General features: G+C 34.9%; 1 protein-coding gene across 1 annotated transcript; it reads left to right on the top strand.

Annotated features, from left to right (window-relative positions):
* The first annotated feature begins 1983 nt into the window (after positions 1–1983).
* On the top strand, positions 1984–20872 carry LOC131036837 (BTB/POZ and MATH domain-containing protein 4). Its single transcript, XM_057968831.2, is given in 5 exon segments — positions 1984–2967; positions 3752–4097; positions 4387–4663; positions 20471–20580; positions 20582–20872. Coding segments are annotated over 5 exon segments (1209 nt in total). The 5' UTR covers positions 1984–2557; the 3' UTR covers positions 20648–20872.
* Positions 20873–21516: the final 644 nt, after the last annotated feature.

Raw genomic sequence — 21516 nt, forward strand, 5'->3', positions numbered from 1 at the left:
AATAAAAAAAACGTGTGACAATCCTATAGTGTGTAGTATTCAATAATTTAAGACATGTCATTTATCTATTTTCCCATTGATTCATAATGAGAATAGTTAATGCATAAATGAAACTATTACTTAAATTTCATTGCATTTCTAATGCATTAAATTCTCGTGATAAAATTTTAACTATATCAATAATGCAAGTCTTATTCAAATATTAATACAAGATTCAAACTTCAACTCTTTGAATGCTTTGTTGTTATTTGAATGGCATTAAATCTTATTGTAGCTATATCATAACAATCCTTCTATATTGCAAGGTGGTAGAGTGCAAATTAATATAAAAATTAGTTGTCTTCAATGAAATCCTTTTTAAAAAAATCATGCTAAAAAATAATTCTGCGTTAAATATACTTGATTATATGTTCACAAAACTTAAATCACACATAACATGCTTTTGAAGTACCCGATAACTTGTATCTTCTAATTCACCACAAGTCCAAAAAGAGCTAATGTGATCCAAATTTTCACTTATTAATATAAAGGAGTGCTACCCTCATAGTAGCATTTTATTGATATAAAACTAAAACTAAAAGTTGATTCACACATATTGTAGTTGTGTGTAATTATCTAACATCATTTTATCATTTCCATGCAAAAAATAAGTAGCAAGAATTTAAATCATCTATACTATTACTAACTCACAAATATTATTACAATAATGCTCTATAGGCAATCCAATAGCCACCAACCTTGACTCCAACTACAATTTCAACTACCAAATTTAATTATATATATTTTTATATTCAATTGTCATGTTCTATTGAACAAAAACAATTTAATAAAGAGATGTTGAATGAACTATAAAATAATCTTTCTTTTCTTCTTTTCCAATACATACAAACTAATCAATAAAAAACTAGCAAGTACACCTTAGTGTGCGATGGGTACACCAATGAGTTGGGAAATATCAATTTGGAAAATTTTTGGTCTATTTTTTGCAAAAATTGCGTAGGGCATGATGTCAATTGTTAGGACAAAAAATTAATTGTCTTCAATGAAATCCTCTTTATTTAAATTGTATTGTGGACTTTTTTTATAGAAAAAAATCACCCTAAAAATAATTATGCATTAAATATACTTAATTATATGTTTGCATCACACTCAACATGCTTTTGAAGTACCATAACTTGTATCTTTTAATTCACAAGAAGTCCAAAAAGAGCTAATGAGATCCAATTTTTCACTAATTAATATAAAAGAGTGCTACCCTCATGGTAGCATTTTATTGATATAAAACTAAAACTAAAAATTGATTCACACTTATCATAGTTGTGTGTAATTATCTAACGTCAAATTATCAGCCTTCACTCCAACTACAATTTCAACTATCAAATTTAATTTTAAACTATTTAAATTTTCAATTATATGTTTTTTTTAATATTCTATTATCATATTCTATTGAACAAAAATAATTTAATAAAGAAACCCTGAATGAACTATAAAATAATCTTTCTATCCTTTTTTCCACTACATACAAACTCAATACAAAAACATAAATTAATCACGTTAAAAAGTTACTGCAGATTATAATACGTTCCTGAGTACTAAAAAAAATAGGTTTCTGATGTAATAAGCCTCTTGGAAAAAATATTTAATGCAGAGTTTGTTTTTCAATATTAAGACCTCGTAATTAATCTTTTTCATTTAGTTGGCTATAATAAATTTGTGTGAGTTAAAAAATTAACGACTCAGTGACATGTACGTCAGTGAAAAATTGAAGCTGTGTAAAATGTGGTCTAATTTTTCGGCGGCAACACTTTTATCAGTTGTAGCACACGTCTTTCCAAGCAAATGTTAAAATCTAAAGCATCTCTTCACCGAACCAAGCGCACGTTTCCTCCGGCCAATCAACACCGACCACGTTTCTAATATAAGCCGACGTGTACACGCAAAAATCTACGTACGCCGCAGCACTATTATAAATAAACAGTTGCACAGATTAAACCAGTTGAAAAGCCACCAGGGCATCTCTAAAGTACAACGAACGTTAGAACAATTCTGGATTTTTTAATCTTGCAGAAACGAAATTATCGCCGGGGTTCAGGTCGTCTCAGTCTGCAATCAAAATTTCCCCATTCTTGATTACCCGTTCATTTTCAAATTTTACCTTAGTCTACAGGCATAAAAATCCCATTTCAGCGAAGTCCAAAATCGCGGAAAATAGCATAAAATCGCCTTTATTTGTTCTCGTATCCGTGAATCCTCTCCGAAGTTTAAAGTCCAGGGAATTTATAGATTCAGATTGATTATTTTGACAGCTAGGGTTTTAAAATTCTCGAACCTCGCTGCTGTGGGGAGCTTAAATCGATTCCTAGGGTTTAGAGCTTTCATTTTACCTGAATCGGCATGTTTTTTCCATGGATCCTATTTGAAATCTAAAATCTATGCATCTCTCGTCTTCGGAAGGACATGATTCGACGGCTAGGGTTTTGAATTCGGTCGAAATTCGCGGCTTATGAGGGTTTAAATCGACGGTTAGGGTTTTAATATTTATTCTTTAGATGCTCAGATGAAGAGAACTTTCAGCGCTCGATTTGATGGAATGCCCGAGAGTATCGACGGTTCGCCGTCCAGCTCGAGGTCCGTGACGGAAACCGTCAATGGATCGCACAATTTTGTTATACAGGGTTACTCTCTGGCCAAAGGCATGGGCGTTGGACGGCACATTGCAAGCGAGACTTTTACAGTGGGAGGTTACCAGTGGGCGATTTATTTTTACCCCGATGGGAAAAATGCCGAAGATAACTCTCTGTACGTGTCAGTTTTTATTGCCCTGGCCAGCGAGGGAACTGACGTTCGTGCTCTTTTTGAATTGACGCTGGTTGATCAGAGTGGCAAGGGCAAGAACAAAGTTCACAGTCATTTTGATCGGGCTCTCGAGAGCGGGCCTTATACTTTGAAGTATCGGGGAAGCATGTGGTAAGTATTTAACTTTGTTTTTTAGAGTTTTCGTTTCCTTATTTTTGTAAAGTTTTGAAACTATACTTTTAAATTTCGCCGACTTATTGAGTTTAATCAAGCAGAGCTTGAATTTGTCTTTCCCGCTTTTTCGCCAGATCGTTCAATCCTAATTATAAGAGTTCATTTAAAACTTAGGCTTGTAACGTTCAGTCGAGTTTTGTTTACGTTTCTAACCCCTGTTTTATTCTCGTTTGAAACCCTAATTTTAGTAATTCATCTCAAGCAAAATTAATTTTTCATGTTTAATTTAGCTGCTCATGTTTGCATAGGAGTTTTAATATATATTTTTGTTTGTAAACCCTTATATGTCGAATTTGGCGAAAATTGTGTTAATCTGAGATTAAATTGCCATTAAATGGGTTTGCCACCGGCTCTACCCATGGAGTAAACATCAATTTAAAGCTTTAGCTGATCTCAAATTTTCATTTTCTGTTTATTTGTTGCCTTTATGTGTGGCTGCACCTTGTTTGGAAGAGAGTTTAAAAATTTGTTCGCAGAACACTAGCTTTGGTTTGTTCTGTGCTGCTTGGAGCTGGTGGAATTGATTGTTTTGACCAGTGGATACAGTAGCTCCTTAGGTGGACTTTTGGATGCCTATTGTTTTGTGCATTTATCTAATTCTTATGTGTTTCAATGCAGCCATCTACTTGTTGTGGACAATGACTTTTTGTGCTCAGCATTATTTGTCAAAGGACGATGGTTATTAGTTTTCAATTGTTGTTTTCTTTTTTTCTTTTCACAGGGGCTACAAACGGTTCTTTCGACGGGCTGTGCTTGAAACATCAGATTATCTTAAAGACGACTGCTTAAAAATAAATTGTACAGTGGGAGTTGTTGTTTCAGCCACAGAAGGACCTAGATTGCACTCTATATCTGTTCCTGAATCGGACTTAGGGATGCACTTTGGTGCACTGCTTGATAATCAAGAAGCCTCCGATGTGACTTTTGATGTAAGTGGGGAGAAATTTTATGCTCATAAACTTGTGTTGGCTGCACGTTCTCCGGTATTTAAAGCAAAATTTTTTGATTCTGCCGAGGAGGACAGCAATGAGGTTGCTATTGAGGACATGGATCCAAAGGTGTTCAAGGTAATCATTTTTAAAATTATTTTGCAAAATTATTTTAATGGAGGTTTGTTTGTATTAAGTTATTTTATTGCTTTACAGTTGATAATAGAATGTATATAAATGGAAAATGGTAAGCTATTCAGGTTGACTGATTTAGAGTCGTGGTTTGTGGGTACAGTCTACTTACCTTACACTGGGGCTGGTGTTTTCATGGTGTTTCAGGATTTCACTGTAAATAATTAATATATTATTCATTTTCATTTCTGTAATAGCTGACTTCTCTTGCATTTGTACTTGTGACAAAATACAGGCAATGCTGCATTTTGTTTACAGAGATACTCTTCCTGATGAAGAACCAATATCGCCTAGTTCATCATCTTCATCTTCAAAAGTAGAGACATTGGCAGAACATTTACTTGCTGCATCACATACTTATGGCTTAAAAAGACTAAGGCTACTATGTGAATCAAAATTATGTAAAGACATATCTGTGAATACTGTTGCATCTATTCTTGCTCTGGCGGATAGTTACAATGCCACTGAACTGAAAGCTGCATGCCTCAAATTTGCTGCAGAAAATCTTGCAGGTTTTAATTTCTTCCTTAATATTGATTTTTAATTTTAATGCATGCTTATTATGGGTTTAAAGAAACTTTAACTGGAAAATTCATTGCATGTTTTTTTTTTTTAACAACCATTCGTCATTGGCCATCCTTTATGACAACATTTGTGTTAACTTAATGGAATAACTAGTATATTGTTTTGTGAATATTCTGGATTAATATGGCTTTGGTAACAATTTCACGCAGCATTTGTGTAAGTTGATTGGAATGCTAACCTGTAGCTACAAATGAAAATAATCAAACTTTTTGAATTCATTTCTTAAGTTGATTAGAATGCTAACTAGTAACTACAGATGAAAATTAATTTCTTAATTTCATTGTTTTATGTAACTTTCACTAACTCTGACAAAACACATTCGTCTTGATTCACCCATTGTTTCTGTATTTAATTTGACAAAGCAGAACTGTTTTGTACAACTTTTAGGTTGTTAAGGTATGCTAAGTTTTTCTTGCAACCTTGGAATAGCTCATTTGGAAACAATGTAGTCTAAAGACACTCAGAAATTGCAACCAGTAAAGATTCTAACAACAGAAATGCACTTGAACTTTTTAAATTTTCTGTCTTTATGTAATTACATATGTTAAAAAGAATTTCTGCTTGTCCTAAACTTCTTACTGGTTGGATCCAGCATGTTCACCTGATACCTTTTGAAGTTTCCAAACTCCCTGTAAGTTGTCAGCTGAATTCCTGTTGATCCTGAACAGCCCTACCCTGCTGCCCTCTCTGCAAAAGTGACTGTTTCAGAGGGTTTTTGTCCTAAAAATTTTGCTGTCGAAATTCCTGTGGGTTTTTGAACCAAGTGCTAAAGTGTTGTAGCAGCATCATTTTCAAAATGAAGTTTTGGTTTATAATTTTCAATGGTACGCTCTCACTCCTGTAGCGCTTCCTATAATTTCTTTATCTATGAGATCCACAATCATAGGTAATTAATCCATAATAAGTGCAGCTAACTGGCAAACAACCTCCCCAATGGATGCAGACAAAAGTCAAGTGTCCAATGGAGGATAGCTAATTTCAACAGCTATATGCCCTCAGAAAATTACAACAGCAGCTAGTTATCAAAAAGAACACAACAAATAATTTTTCCTGCTTATTGAAAGTTACAGATTCGGAACATTCGTTATGAAAATGGATCCTTATCAACACATCAGATCACAGCATAGAGCCTGGCCTGGGAACAATTACACAGCAAAAAGAAAAATAAAATCAAAATCTCTCAACTACAATCATGGACATTAATGTGGAAGTCATTCCAAATTCAAGGGTCTGCCTTGTTCCTGTACACTGATTTTCTTCAGATTCCTTTCTGTTTACCGAACCAGGGTATTGATTTTAAAAGATTTTTTCTTACAATTATTGGTTTTCTTCCTTTATATATGGTCTGATTGCTTTCTGCTGGGCACGGCCAGTCTTCTTGAATTAGCTTATAGTCATTATGCTGGTCGTGGATTCTTATCTGGCCTTGTGTGGCTGTTTCAGTAGTCATTTGGTTTCAAAATATTCTATTTCTTGATAGGCAGTGTCTAAAAATAGTTCCTGGTTGCTGGGTGGTTACTGTAGCTGAGGGCACTGTAGTGATGCAATTGTAATGACTGTCACTTTCGTATTTTATATTTGTTATTTTGGAGATTGCAGCAGTCATTTCTTCCACTTGCTGGTTGACAAGGAATCTTAAGATTGTGACAGCTGTTGCACTTTTTTTTGATGGGTATGCACCTGTCATAATCTTACCAAGTTTCCTGTAGGGTTCTGTAGTAGTATTTATCTATTCCTGTACTATGTTGGACTGTTATAGCTATTTTCCTCTTTTTTTGGTGGGTTGGGTACCCCTGTCTTAATCTTATTAAGGTTTCTGGAGGGGGCTGCACTATTATTTATCAATTCTAGTGTTCCATAGGGATACATCCCCGTGATGGGGATGTTTCTGGGATGCTGGGACTTGGAGAAATGTACCCTCCACAGTCACCACCACCTCCGCCAACTCCGCTAGGGATGCCACTGGGTTGCTTACTATAATTACATACTTGTTGCAACCTTTAAATTTGTGAAAACTAGTTTGCCCTTGGCTCCCGTCCTTGAAACACCTGTGCCTTGCCATCAGGAACTCTGTGGAACTATGCTTTGGGCTGATAACATCACTATTTTAGATATCCAGTTAAAACTGCAGTATGCCCTGCCCATCTATATACCGGACAAGGATAATTTGAGGAGACTATAAAAAAAGAGAAACTCCTACCCCAGTGGGTGATCAGATTTGAAGAAAATGAAGGACAGCTAATGTTAAATGATGCAGGCAAAAGTCAGGTGTCAGATGGACAGTTAATTTGAGCGAGCTAATACACCTTTAAAAAGTAATACAAATAATTTTGCTTATTATTGAATGTCACAAATTCAGAATTTTCATCATGAAAATAGAACCTTGTCAAATAATCGGCTCATAGATGTATAGTGTTACAATATTTACACAAGAAAATCAAAACCTATAAACTATAGGCATGAACATTAACTTGGAAGGCAGTCCAAATTCAAGGGTTTGCCTCATTCCCCACACCGATTTTCTTCAGAATTTTTTCTATTAGCTCAGTTTTGCTTTTCTATTTTGAAATCTAATTATTCAGATATCAAAGATGTTTAACATGGATGAGAGAAAATCTGTACTGATTGCTCTTTAAACAATACTGAACTAATGAAGTTACTATCTCATGGAGTGCAGATGCTGAGGAGCTGTATACATCTTGTAATCATTGAGTTAAATTTAGGCCATGCAATTGTATTTTTTATTTTTGGTAGATTAATAGCAGCTAGGGGCTGCACCATTTAATCAAATTCATAAAGAGAGTTTACATCTGACTTCACTTCCCGTCCAGGAACATATCAAGACTGGACCAGAAAACTACCCATCCTCATACAAAATATAAAATCCAACCTTTTAACAGGCTGCACCACAGACCCATAACTCCTAAATAGACATTATTACATGATAAATAACAAAGAGCCCCCAAGCCCATTAACCAGCCAAATAATTATAGAACAAGTTTTACAACTCATGGTTGAAAGCCAACAGATCTCATTAACATGCTCCGTCAAGACACCAGATGAACAAACATGGTACCACCTACAAAATCACTAAACAAGATGCTCCTAAACTGACTATAACTGCCCTTGTGAGTTAAGCACCAAACCGCTGCCCTTTGGATATGGGAGCGAACTTGCCTCATTTTTCGTCCATTTGCACTACTGTCCAAGTACCTTCTTAAGCCTTACTACCAGTTTACTCCTCAGCATTCCTTGAGCCAATTTTTTGGCCTTTAGGAGGGGACAAACTATAATTCTCTTCAACCACAACCAACCCTAACATAGAAGGAGAATCAGTCTTAACACTGACCCTCCCCAGGAGGAGGAGATATAACAGAAGATCTCAATGTGTGTTGTGATTTCTTTGAAGGATCAATTGAATTCTGAAGATCTGAGACCTTAACTGGTCCTTCCAACAGCAAGGAAGGAACAACTCCCTTAACATTGTCTCCCCCATTAATAGGGACATCAACCATCATCTGCGAAGTGTGCTTGGTCTTGCGTGGTGAAGCCTTGTGAGGACCAACCTCATTTAGTTTCTGAGGACCATCAATGGTCTCACCATCCTGATCTGAATCTTCTTTTTCTATTGAGTGGTGCTGCAGGGTGACATCTTTCCACCATGAAGCTTGGTTGTCTTTACTCCGTCTAGCACATTGGGCAGCAACATGTCCACTGCAAAAACATCTGCGGCACCAGAAGGGAACACCTTCATAATCTAAAGACTGGATCCAACAACTGTTTTTAGAATTGAGATAAATCTCTGCAGGCAAATCTTTGTTGATGTCGATGTCCACCAGAATACGGGCATAGGTGGTATGGAAGAGATTTTCAGATCCCTCAACAACTACCAAGAATTTTCCCAACGAATTGCCAATAGCTTTAAAACATGAGTCAAACCAAAATTGAAAAGGTAGACTTGGAAGCCTTACCCAAAAAGGAATAGCAGAGAAGGATTTAGAACTTGGATTGAAAGAGGGATGCCAGGGTTTCAACATAAGCAAGTGTTGTTCGCAGTCCCATCGATGATCACATAGTACGATGTGACAGTCTTGAATATTATCAAAGATCACGATGAAGAAAGCCTGTGCACATGGATATATTTTGAGATCAATCACTAGAATGGGGCCCCAAGTATATGAGATCCATTGGTGAAGCATAGCCAGAGTTGGCCAAATTCTGCAGAATCTCCCGATCAAACCATGTTTTGAAAAATAATCAACATTCTCAGCCACCTCCTAGGTTGATATTCAAAGGTGAATCAGTGGGATGAAGAGCCAGAGACTCCCCTGGGAGTTCAGTGGCCTACGCTGGTGATAGTCCATTCCCCAAGCAATCTGACCTAGATTTCATACCAGACAGCCTGTGTGGAAGCTGATCCTTGATGACACCATTCCCCTTCAAGGCCCAAGATCTCCCTGTGTTCCTGATATCATTAGGCTGCTTGCACAAGCTTGCTGCTAAACCTTTGTGAACAAACAGATTCTTATTGGAGACTTTCCCATCAGGGCATCCCAACCCTATCGCAGGAGAGGCCCTCGAGTCATGGATGAGAGCTGTGCAACCACCTCACATGATGGGGGAATCCTCACCACAACCGTGAGAGCCACAGACAGGCCCTAGGGCACTGTCGTTGCAGACAGCAGTGGAGCAAACTGGGGCGGAGTGAGCAGGAGCAGCATCCAAATCATTGGCAGAATGCATAAAAACCCTAGATGCGCCCAGAGGAGGAGCCACATGCCACCACCTAGGAGGAATAGGAGCAGCCATCGCAGGCATAGCTGCAAGAACAAGCAGAAGCATCTGTGTTAGACAATGCAATTGTATTATGTTACATAAGATTTTGTAAGGCTATGTTACAGAAAAGCAAGATGAGTTCCAAAGTAGGTGAAAGGCATTTTGAGTTATTGCCTTAATAGTTTAAACAGTAATAATCATTAGCTGATTGGTTTTACATTTCTTGATTGGCTACCCACCTTTTTTGAATGAGATTAGAGATGGTTTCATGGGAGTAACAAACTGTAGAGAAACAATACACTAATGAATCCTCAGGCCAAGATTCCTTTATTATAATTGATGTTTCACACACTTGTAGTGAAGTCTTGTTTTAGGACCAATCTGTATAGTGACCTCTATGTGAGATTGCATTTGCAGAATGGTGAAATTGAATTGTTTTAATGCAACCTGTGAACTTCTTATTATGGTGTTAAAAATTTAACATGGCCTGCATATATTGCAGGGTAATTGCAACTATCTAAATTGATATTTCCCTATCATGCAAAAGTGCAAGTGAAGAATACATCATGTTTTGATTTATATTAGACAATGTATTTGGTGCTTGTTATAGGTATGGTTCTCATATACCACATTGGCAATGTGTTTGTGGGTAGATATACTATGAACCATTGTTTAAGTTTGTGTGCGTGCTGAATGCCGGTTATCCTCTCATTATCTATTTATTTTAGTAGGTAATATGGTCTTATCTCTTGCTGTGTCTCTAATGAATTAACTTCCTCTGTCTTTCATGCATGTAAATGACTATATAAAAATTACAGAAAGTTAAAACATTTAATAGTAAACAACAGAAGATTTACCAGCAAAGGGGTTTTATGATTGATAAATGATATCCTTTGATATTATATTTTGCTTTGTTTTGAAATTATGCCATTATAATCCAATGAAAATTGTATGTACAATAGAACCAAAAATTGCAAAAAAAAAATATTCAAGTACTTGTGGATTATCATAGTCTGTCATTTTTCTACCTAAAAAGTACTAGTCAATGGATTTTGACCCCTTTTTTAATGGTAATTGCGATTAAATCTTAAAAAATTGAGTGAAGCTCATTGGGTTATGGGTGAAATGCATTTTCGACTTCTTTTCAAAGATTTATCTGATGATTGCTAGCAACTTTTTTTTGCACTAGGGCTTTACATGCCTTATATCATTTTTTCAAGGGACTGGACTTCATTTATTTTGTGTTCGGGGACATAATTTGCAGAGGTAGGGCATTTTGCTCTTTCAATTTCTTCTTCCTATGCCAAATGACAAGGGTGGCCCATAGATTTTTATGGCAATATTTACTTTTGTTTGATGTAGTATTGTTTTTATGCCTCATATTTTTATGAATTAAAACAAACATAGACAATTAGTTACTTCCAAGATGAAAAATGAATTTAAAACCCTTTCTGGCCTACATAAACTAGACTTCCAACATTTCGTAGAAGCTTGACAGACATTTGGATTGAGCTAGTCTCTCTTTTACTTTTAACACCTTGAATTAAGTACACAAAACTTATCTTAATTTTATATTATTATTATTTGTTTGCACAGCCCAACTAAAACATTTTTGGATGTAACAAACATAATGTTCATATATATTTCAAAAACAACATCAACTAATCAATTTGCGGAGGGAAGAATTTTACATAGCAATCTATTGGTGTTGTTTACCCCTGTTGTGTGGCTTTTGAGAATTAATGGGCTCTGCCACCCAAACCTTGAAACACTATTTTTCCTTGTAGCACCCCTTTACCTTGCTAGGCTTCATCAATTTTTTCCTATAGGGGGTGTTAAAATATTCTAGCCCTACAGAAAGGTTCTCCATGGCCTAAAAGGTATCTTTTCCTTTCTACAGAGAATTATTTGCTGTTGTAAAAGGCTTATTATTCTTCTCAAAAGGACTTGTCTCTACTTGGTTTAGTTTCATTAGCTCTTTCTTTTGCTATAAAGGCAATGGTCCTCATAATTTGTAGAGTAAAAGGGATGAAGAATTTCATAAATCATGAGGACACCCTTCTCTATGACTGAGTTATTAATATTAGTGAATAGCTTAAATTTTCAACATTACTAAAATCACCTATGAGACCAAACAAAATGTTGAATGTCTATTAATATATAAATCATCAATCCTGAGCCATTGACTATGTATGCTGTTTTGAAACTTTGTACTTAGTTTGTAGGGTGATTTTGTACAAAGAAGATTATAATTGAAAATCTTAAAACTATTAGTATCTAGTTATCATTTGTGCGCTCTGCATATTAATGTAATAAGTGATATGAACTTAAATGAAAGAAATCTGGATTGCACAGTTCATGGACTAAACCCTCTATGCTATTGAAATGCTTTTAAATATAAAAAGCAGCAGGTTTCTCTTTTTGGGCATTTTTCTTTGTTTTCTGGAAATCCTATTTTTCCAGATTTTTGATGCTATGGCATGTACTGCTTATATGATTGACATACTGCTTAAAAATAATTTGTGGTCCTGTTTCCGACATTAATTTGTTTCATGGGTGACCAATTGAAAATTGATGTTCCCTTGGCTTCAGCTCATTGCATTTGTGTTTAAATTGCAACATATGGTAAAATGAGCTTCTTCTTAGGTTTATGGATATGCATTTATATCATCTAAACATCATTGGGATACTCAGTATTGGATACACAGCTCATATCATTGACTTTGGTGAATATTCTTGATTTTGTGAGTATGCTTGTTTCAACTCAATGCTGCAAAAGGTTGGCTTTATATAGGATTGAATCATAATGGCTTGCAATTGGAATTGACAGGGATCCATGTAGCTTGTGACTGGCTAGATCTTGTTGTCCTTCAAAATATTTATTTGATAACAAATCTTGCTATGATTTTTTTTTGATTGAGTTGTTGTTTAGTATGAGTTTTTGTACTATGCTGTTGCACAGACAATGTTTCTCATACTTGTTTGTATGCATTAGGAGGCATTTATGATGCTATGTCATGTACTGCTTAAATAATTTGTGGTCCTGTTTCCGACACTAATTTGTTTCATGGGTGACCAATTGAAAATTGATGTTCCCTTGGCTTTAGCTCATTGCATTTGTATTTAAATTGCAACATATGGTAAAATGAGCTTCTTCTTAGGTTTATGGGTATGCATTTATATCATCTAAACATCATTGGGTTACTCAGAATTGGATACACAGCTCATATCATTGACTGGGGTGAATATTCTTGATTTTGTGAGTATGCATTGTCTCAACTCAATGCTGCAAAAGGTTGGCTTTATACAAGATTGAATCATAATGGCTTGCAATTGGAATTGACAGGGATCCATGTAGCTTGTGACTGGCTAGATCTTGTTGTCCATCAAAATATTTATTTGATAACGAATCTTGCTCTGATGTTTTTTTGATTGAGCTGTTGTTTAGTATGAGTTTTTGTACTATGCTGTTGCGCAGACAATGTTTCTCGTACTTGTTTGTATGCATTAGGAGGCATTTATCATGCTTGTGATCTTTCAGTATGAATTTAAAATTGATCTAAATCAGAAAAGCTGAAGGAGTTATGTAAAGAAAATTTTCCATTGTTTGCATTTTGTACTTCTGATGGCCATATGGTTAGATGATTAGTAAGCCCTCATCTCAACACTTCGAATGATGTATTTCCCTTCATCAGTGGTATGGATTTTGATTGACACAACATTTGCTCACCTTCATGAGATACATTTAAGTCCAAGTTAGAATAAGTGCAGTTAAGCATTGAAACAATGGAATACTAAAAATTTGTTGAGCATGGAATTCTAAAAATGATTGAATAAATATGCAAAGGATTTTAGTGTTTCATAATTGGCAATATGGAATCATGTTTAGGTGGTAGTACAACACTGACAACAAGGCTTTTTGATTGGATCCAGAATCTTATTGCGTCATAGACCAGAAGAATGAGCTTTACAAATGCTAAAGAGTTTAATGTTTGGAATGTTATTTGTTTTGATCTGAGTAACAACTTGTTCCCTAGTTGTTGCAACTAGTCAGTAGGAGTCAGATATAACTTTTCTACTGTACTGAAGGCTCTCGAAATCTGTTTTTTAGTCTTGCTACAGGTTAATTTCTCTGCAAGCAAGACTATTAATAGGAGGATTTGAAATAAGATATTTGTTCGTTTATTTGTCGCAAATACGTTGCTTGTTAATATATGATAGGTTTCTTGTGAAATAGGTGGTGGCCATACTTCATATACTTTTACAGGTTTATGATGTTGATGAAGTGAGGTTGTACTCTGAATTCAATATGGTCTCCCCATTTTCTAGTATTAGCATTACCTATCTCTCTCCTCCGCACTTAATGTTCACATAAGAATTGTGGTGCTGCCTGTAGACCTGTTGTTTTTTTTGGTTAAAGGCTCAAATTTTTTGCCAAGTTAGTGAATTGAGAGTTATTCTTTTATTTTAATCTAGAAGCTTCTGGAATCCTATTTTGTTCATAGACTCGCTATTATTACTGTAAGTAAGAGTTATAAAATTTCACCTGGGATCATATCTAGAATATGTAATAAAACTGGATATATAACTGTTCTCGGAGATAAAATATTGTATTACTATGTTATCTTAGGTTATATTTTCTGATAATTTAAGTTTTTGTTGGATTTCTTTTTTACTTTTTCATGCTGTCAATTTCACCTTTGGCTGATTTTGCAATCATGTAACTTTTGTTGGATTTCTTTTCTGTCTTCCCCTAAATATTTATTCCTCCTATCTTCATTTATTTATCTTTATCTTCAACGAATTTTTCTTTTTGGGTTGTGAAAAACATTTTTTATTTCTTGTATATTAATTTTTGCCTTCAAAAAAGGTTTTTGAAATATATGAATTGGTTTCGATATCTAAGATATGTGTTCTGTTTGAGTGATTACAAACTTTGGTGCTGCCTGTAGACCTGTTTTTTTTTTTCTGTTAAGGCTCACAAATTTTGCCAAGTTCGTGAATTGAGAATTATTCTTTTATTTTAATCTACAAGCTTCTGGAATCCTATTTTGTTCATACACTCGCTATAACTACTGTAAATAAGAGTTATAAAGTTTCACCTGGGATCATATCTAGTATATGTAATAAAATTGGATATATAATGGTTCTTGGAGATAATAATGTATTACTATTTTATCTTAGGTTATGTTTTCCAATAATTTAAGTTTTTGTTGGATTTCTTTTTTACTTTTTTCATGCTGTCAATTTCACCCTAGGCTGATTTTGCAATTATGTAACTTTTGTTGGATTTCTTTTCTGTCTTCCCCTAAATATTTATTTCTCCTATCTTCATTTATTTATCTTTATCTTCAACGAATTTTTCTTTTTGGGTTGTGAAAAACATTTTTTATTTCTTCTATATTAATTTTTGCCTTAAAAAAAGGTTTTTGGAATATATGAATTGGTTTCGATATCTAAGATATGTGTTCTGTTCGAGTGATTACAAACTTTGATTAGAAATCCTTCTTTTTATGGAGGTCTGAGTGAATTCTCTTGTGAGCAGATGTGAGAACCCTCTCTGATTTTTCACAATTTTCTTTCTTTTTTTTTGGCAAAATTGAAATAACAGTAGCATACCCAGAGTAAAAGCATATAAACTGTAACTGACCCCTCCCACCCCTTGCCATGCACACACACACACACATTCCTAGAACAATTAATTAAACATTAAATTCAGATTTGGAAAGACAACCTACAGATTGCCCATAAATGAGTTTGGCCTGCGGCCACTAATAGAGATAATAAACAACAGAAACCGACCAAATATTCAATATGGGGGACCCCTTGATTAAGGGATGGTACAGAATGCTTGTATAGAATGGTATGGCTGTACTAGTAAAGTGATCGACCCTTTTAAAAGATGTTGCAGTTTCTCAAAAGGGAGAACAGAAGGAATAAATTTTCCTTTTCACCATCAGGCCTTTCCTAGGTATTGTGGGCTCAAGTCTTTTCTTCATATATTATGGCCCCTTTAGATATATCACCACCTTAATAATAACAATGACATTTGTGAAGTGGCTTTGGTACAACATAAAGCATTTAAAATATTCAATACTGAAAAATACTGAGGTGCTTTGCCACTGCAGGGTTTCCCCTCAATACTATATTTTGAATATTATAATAAAATTTTCATTTCACTCTAAATTGGTATATAACTGTAAATGGGAACTGCAAGCTTATTGCACAAATGTGATTCCATTAATGTGATTCCTTAATGGAATCACTTCAACTTGAAACCAAAATGGGTTTTGTTCTCCAGATTACTGCACCAAAACTCTTTTGCCCTCAGGTGTGCAGATGAAAAAAAATGCTCAAGCTCTGAATAAGGGTTTTGATAGCAACAATAATAGACCTTTTTCCTCAAGCCCAGCTCCTTTTATAATGATTTGTTTGCCATTTATAGCCTCTCAAGAAGTCTTTAGAAGTTCTTTCTCTTAATTTTAATATTCCAATATGCCTCTTGTCCTAGTGATGACAATTTAGGACCTTAAGAACATTAGTTTTCCACAATCCATAGTAATTAGTAGTGTTGCTTCTGGTTTAGACCCAAGAAGTTTAGAGATTTTTAAGGATTTAAAACTTGTTTCATGCACCCTTTATTAAATGAACCTTAAAGACACAATAACATCATCAAGTAGAAGCTAATTTGATCACATACACAAGTATACATCGATCACATAATTATAAACACAAATTATAGTTGAAGGAAATAGCACACTTATATATTTAAATATTGTCAAATGTATATAAAACTCATGGAATATGAAATCCATGACATCAAATGTTCCAAACAAATACCAAAACTATAACTAGACGTCTATGGCTCAAAGGAGCCTACATCTCTCCTAGGAAGGCATCGGGACTCGCCAAGTTTGCGGGGCCTGGGTCTCGTCGAGTCTTGGTTTGGACTTGAACAAGCCCAAGTCCAGGCCTCTGGGACTCGCCCAGGGTTACCCGGATTGGGGCTCACCGAGTCCTGGTGAGTACCAGAACTATGATTCTATGACTTAAAATAAGCTTGTAATTCAGGGGTCAATAAACCATTGAAGAACTTAATGTATAATGAGCAGCAATTGGACAAAACTGGATCGGGATAAGATTGTCGTTTATTGAAGAGCTGAACAATGTAGACTGAAAAGTACAGAAATTTGTTTTGGAAGGTGTATTGAGCTGGTTTATCAATTGTACTTCTTTTAAGAAGAGTACTACATATAATATAAAAATAAAAAAAATGCAAGAAATTATGAAAACACCCTATTGTCTGTAAAGGTGAATGCTTAAGAGAGGTTAATGGTGTTAAAATATAGCACAAGAACTGTAAAGCATTAACTAAAGCAGATGCAAGTGATAAAAGCAGACAGTTGAAGGGATTTAACAAAAATAAAATGTACTCTCATTGAGGAGAGACAAGGAAGAGGGACAGAGCTACTGTCTAGTTTTAAGGAGGAGCCCTGGCCTTGGGGTGTGGGGTGGAGTAATTTTAGTTATTAGAGTCTTAGAGTTGACGAGGGAAGAGGGAACTCCCCTTACAGCCAGGTGAAAACTGAGAAAACTAAAGTTTTTTCATAGGGCAAGAAGCTGTTCTCGTTCTTGTGACGAGTAGAAATTCAGGCTCCAGGTTGCTGAAAATAGTTTACAGTTGTCTATGGTTATACCAATATTAGTTGTCTTTCAAACGTATTTTGTGCTAACACTATTCAAATTAAACTGGAAGATGAATGCCATCAGACTGATAATTACAGAACTTTGTAGTTTGTAGTTTGTACTGATCAGTCTAAAGGCCACATTAACTGTTAAATGCATTTATGTATCACATTTGAGGTTGACGGAAGTATCTCGAAGCTTCTCACCGAATCTCTGGAAAGATGGTAGTAATTCCATACAGTCAATCTTAAAATAAGTCTATTTATATTAAAAGCTCATTATTTTTAACATCTTGTGAGTTATGTAGTTTGTGAGCCCTATCTTTTCAAGTGTGTATACAAACATGGTGTTGGCCGACTAGGATTTTAAGATGACAAATAACTAATGCCACTGTGAATAATATTAGGGTCATGAATTTTTTTGCAAGAAATTCTGAATAAAATACTCACTTCTGCTAAGAAACTTACAGTTGCTAAGAACTTTACAGTGATGGTGTAAACTGATTGATTGTGCTTGGAATTAGACTCTCATATGTGAGAATCTAAGGCAAATATCACAAGTAATAATGAATTATGTATTGTTGATTGGAGTTGAATTCTTTAAAAAAATAGTATGTTACTATAGAAGTTTTTTTTTGCTCTCATAATTCCTGGAAGGATCAGCTTTGTCAGGAATAACATCAAAAAGGCGGAAATCCACTTGTGGAAAAAAGTTGAGAAGCACAGTTGTCAAAACTCAGTATATCTAGGAGGTGACTGGAAGAAAAGATTATAGATTATAGTAATCAATGATTGCCGCTTTTCTATTTGGTCTATGATCCAATCATGAAAAGATCGTTATATATATTGTGTAACACAATTGTCAGTGTAGCAAGTCCCTCTGTCCTATTCAGTTTGTTTTCCAATAAATCTCTAATTCAAACTTGTACAACTGTTTTTGTTACAATATCTTAAGTTGGTAAAAGAAAAGTCAAGAGAAACATCAACTTTTTACACAATTTATCCACCTGACTTTTAAGCTAAGCTTCTTTGTAGATTGCAATTGATGCACATTGGGATGTCTTTCTGTTCTTTTATAGATGAGTTCTTATGCAATGTGTGTTTTGCCACTTAAAAGCCTATCTTTGTGATTGATTGTTGTAGTCAAGACGATTGTTGAATATGCATTTTATGGCAACTTTCAAGGCTAATGGCTGTTTTTGTTACAAATTTTGACTATGCCATCCTTAGCTTGGAGCAGGTTGGTTTCCTAGCTCATTTGAACTTCTGATTATTTGGAAGCATCTGATGTTATGGACTTTGAATATTCTTTGGTTAGAGTAATTTTTTGCCTATGTAGGGAATTCTGATGGCCCAGCAGTATGAGAGTTGAAAATCAGATGTGATACTAATTATTGGTAGTATAGGTAGTAATTATGGCCAGAATTGGAAGGTAGGATTAGATATGATGAAGCAGCAGAATGTGAGATATTGACAACGGAAACAGGAAAAGTGATATTGTCCATTAACCTGGGGAACTTTCCAACTGCAGGCACGTATAGTAGACTGCATCGTGTTTCTTACTGTATCCTGTTTTCTAAGTCAAGAGAGAAGGTCCCTGAGCTCACACCACAATTAGCCACAGCACATGCATGCTCAATGGTAAAACCTGGCCACTGACCCAAGGAATTCTCTAACTCCAATCAGAAATGGGCGACTGCATTGCTAAAAATAACTTACCACTTGCAAACTTTAAAAGCCCACGCAGTCACCTTTGTTTGGATCACAAATGGTTTGCCCTAGACTAGTGTATGTTGGCTAATAAGTGAACAGTAATAAATGCTTATGTGTTTATGTACTGATAATGGGCAAGGTTTAAGGTACCACAGTCTACATATGATTTGCACTAGGCAAAAGGGGAAAGAATCGCCCAGGATAGATAAGAAATAACATCATTGTGAGAACAAAAATACTGTAAGAAAAATCCACACCCAAAAATAATGAGACCATATAAACCCTCCAACAAGAAAGAAGTTATGAACCTAGGTTTATATAAAATGGCAAAATTATTCTTATTGTCAATAGAGGAAGAGGTACATAACATTGAGAGAACTATTTCTTTGTAAGATTTTTGTAATATTCTTTTATTTGTAAAGTGATGGCAAAAATCTGATGACTGCATGTGTGAGATCCAATGAGAGAATTATGAAAAAGAAATTTAAATTGTTTACTTGCTGAGGTGTTGGAGGTGTTTAATCAAAGCGATAAGGGGCAGTACATAATAATTTAATTGATCATATCCTGCTTCTCCCATTCCTAAAACAGATAATGGTATGGGTCAGAATCTCAGATATGAATGGATATAGCTCTCTATTATTAGTATTACTCTTTGAAAACCGGTTAACTCCGTGGTACAAATTTTCTCCAAAATTCTACTTAGGGAGGTTACTATAAGAGGTTTCTTTAAATTTTAACTTTGTTTGACAACATCTTGAATTCGTTTCTCTTAATCAGCAACTGAAATGAAGTTGGAAGAAAGCCTATTGTAGAGCCAAACAGTATAAGTACATCTTATGATCAAGATCCTGGGAAATATGTGGGGGACTGCACTCTGAGTTGCTGTATTGCAGTTCTGCTTCATGGAAGAAAATTAAAAATAAAAGAACAATAACAAAAATAACAGTTTATTAAACAAAAGACAAAATAGAACTAACAGAATAATGTTATTCTAATTCTTCTGCACCTGCTACTGTCTCAATCTAGATGAATCCTATCTATATCAAGCCTAATGTATTTATGCACCTATGAATAACAATGCTGCAGAATGCGAAGTAATCATTGCCTTGTGTGTTCACCAACTTCTCTGGTGATCAGTTTTGCTCTATACATATTCTTCTATTATTTTCAATGATATCCATATGAAATTTCTCTTGCCTAATACAATCAAATCTTTTATCTTTATGAATGTTAGTTTCATATGTCAGTTTCATATGTCAAACTTGCTTAGTTACTTTTTCTATTTCTTATTTTCATGCCCTGAAAGGTCAGAAAATAAGAAAAAATGCATTTTAATTACAGAGCCTGGGAATGAGTTGAGTTGTGCAATATTAAATGCACATTCAACACATCTGCCTTTAATGGAGCTTTCTTGTTGAGTAAATGAACATTCTGGATATTCAGCTGAATGGCAAGTCAAGAGTCATCCCATCCTTATGTCTTCATGTATTTATTATTTTAAGGATTCATACCATTTGTGTTATTTTTAATGTGCAATTCTTTTCGTATGTGATGCAGGTGTCATGCGTTCAAAGGGGTTTGAGTATCTAAAGGAAAAGTGCCCTTCACTTCAGTCAGAGCTTCTAAAAACAGTTGCCGGCTTTGAGGATGATTCAACTTCAAGTAGTGGAGGAAAGAGTAGGAGTGTGTGGGCGCAACTTTCTGATGGTACCGATATTAATGGAAGGAGAGTAAGATCAAGAATATAGCATTGAGAATTTTGATTGGCATGAGGAATCCTGTAAGAATAATTAACTTGAGACATTAACTAATACTGACTTTCTTTGGTTGTGTGCTTGTGCATACTGAGATGCCCATATACTGGATAAGTGAAATTCAATTTGGGAAATCATTGTAGCTGTTTTATGAAGATATGTCTCTGTATGTGCATTAATGTAAGAATGCAAAATTTCATGTTTATTGGTCTTTTTAATTAAAATGTTTGACTAAACTGAACCAAGGGAAATACAAAATTATGGTCATATGTTGATAACTATGTATCTACTAAAATGGTATATTAGAGTGTTTATATTAGTCGAAAAACTTGTGACTTGGCAAAACTCAGTCAGGGCCAAGTTTTACTTGATCATGGCAAACAGCGAAGATTTCCATACATAAAGAAATGCATATATTTACAAAATGATCTTAAAATACATAGATAAATTTGCTTTTAGAGAACTGATAAGTTGTTTTCTATGATAGAATAAAAAGCAAGTTTTATACACATCATAGTGTCATGTGATCGATAATTATGTATTCATATTAATGTTTTACAAGTTTCTTTGAAGCAAAAGTTTAAGTGGCTTTGTGGGTGCCCTTAAAATGGATGGGATTGATTCTGCTCGAGGAAGTCTATCTTCCTAAGGTATATCGTGGGCAATGCATCCAATGAAAGACCAATTGATCCTTTGGCATTGCCTTCTGACTACACCTGTGCTACTATATTGCTTGTTCTATTACTTCTCTATCAATTTCAGCCTACCTCCGTTCCTTGGAAAAGAGGGGGCTCCTCAGACTCATCCACATCATCAGTGATCCATCTGAATATGGATCTATTTCATCAA

The sequence above is a fragment of the Cryptomeria japonica genome, chromosome 3 (genome assembly GCF_030272615.1).
Source record: "Cryptomeria japonica chromosome 3, Sugi_1.0, whole genome shotgun sequence".
NCBI lineage: Eukaryota > Viridiplantae > Streptophyta > Pinopsida > Cupressales > Cupressaceae > Cryptomeria > Cryptomeria japonica.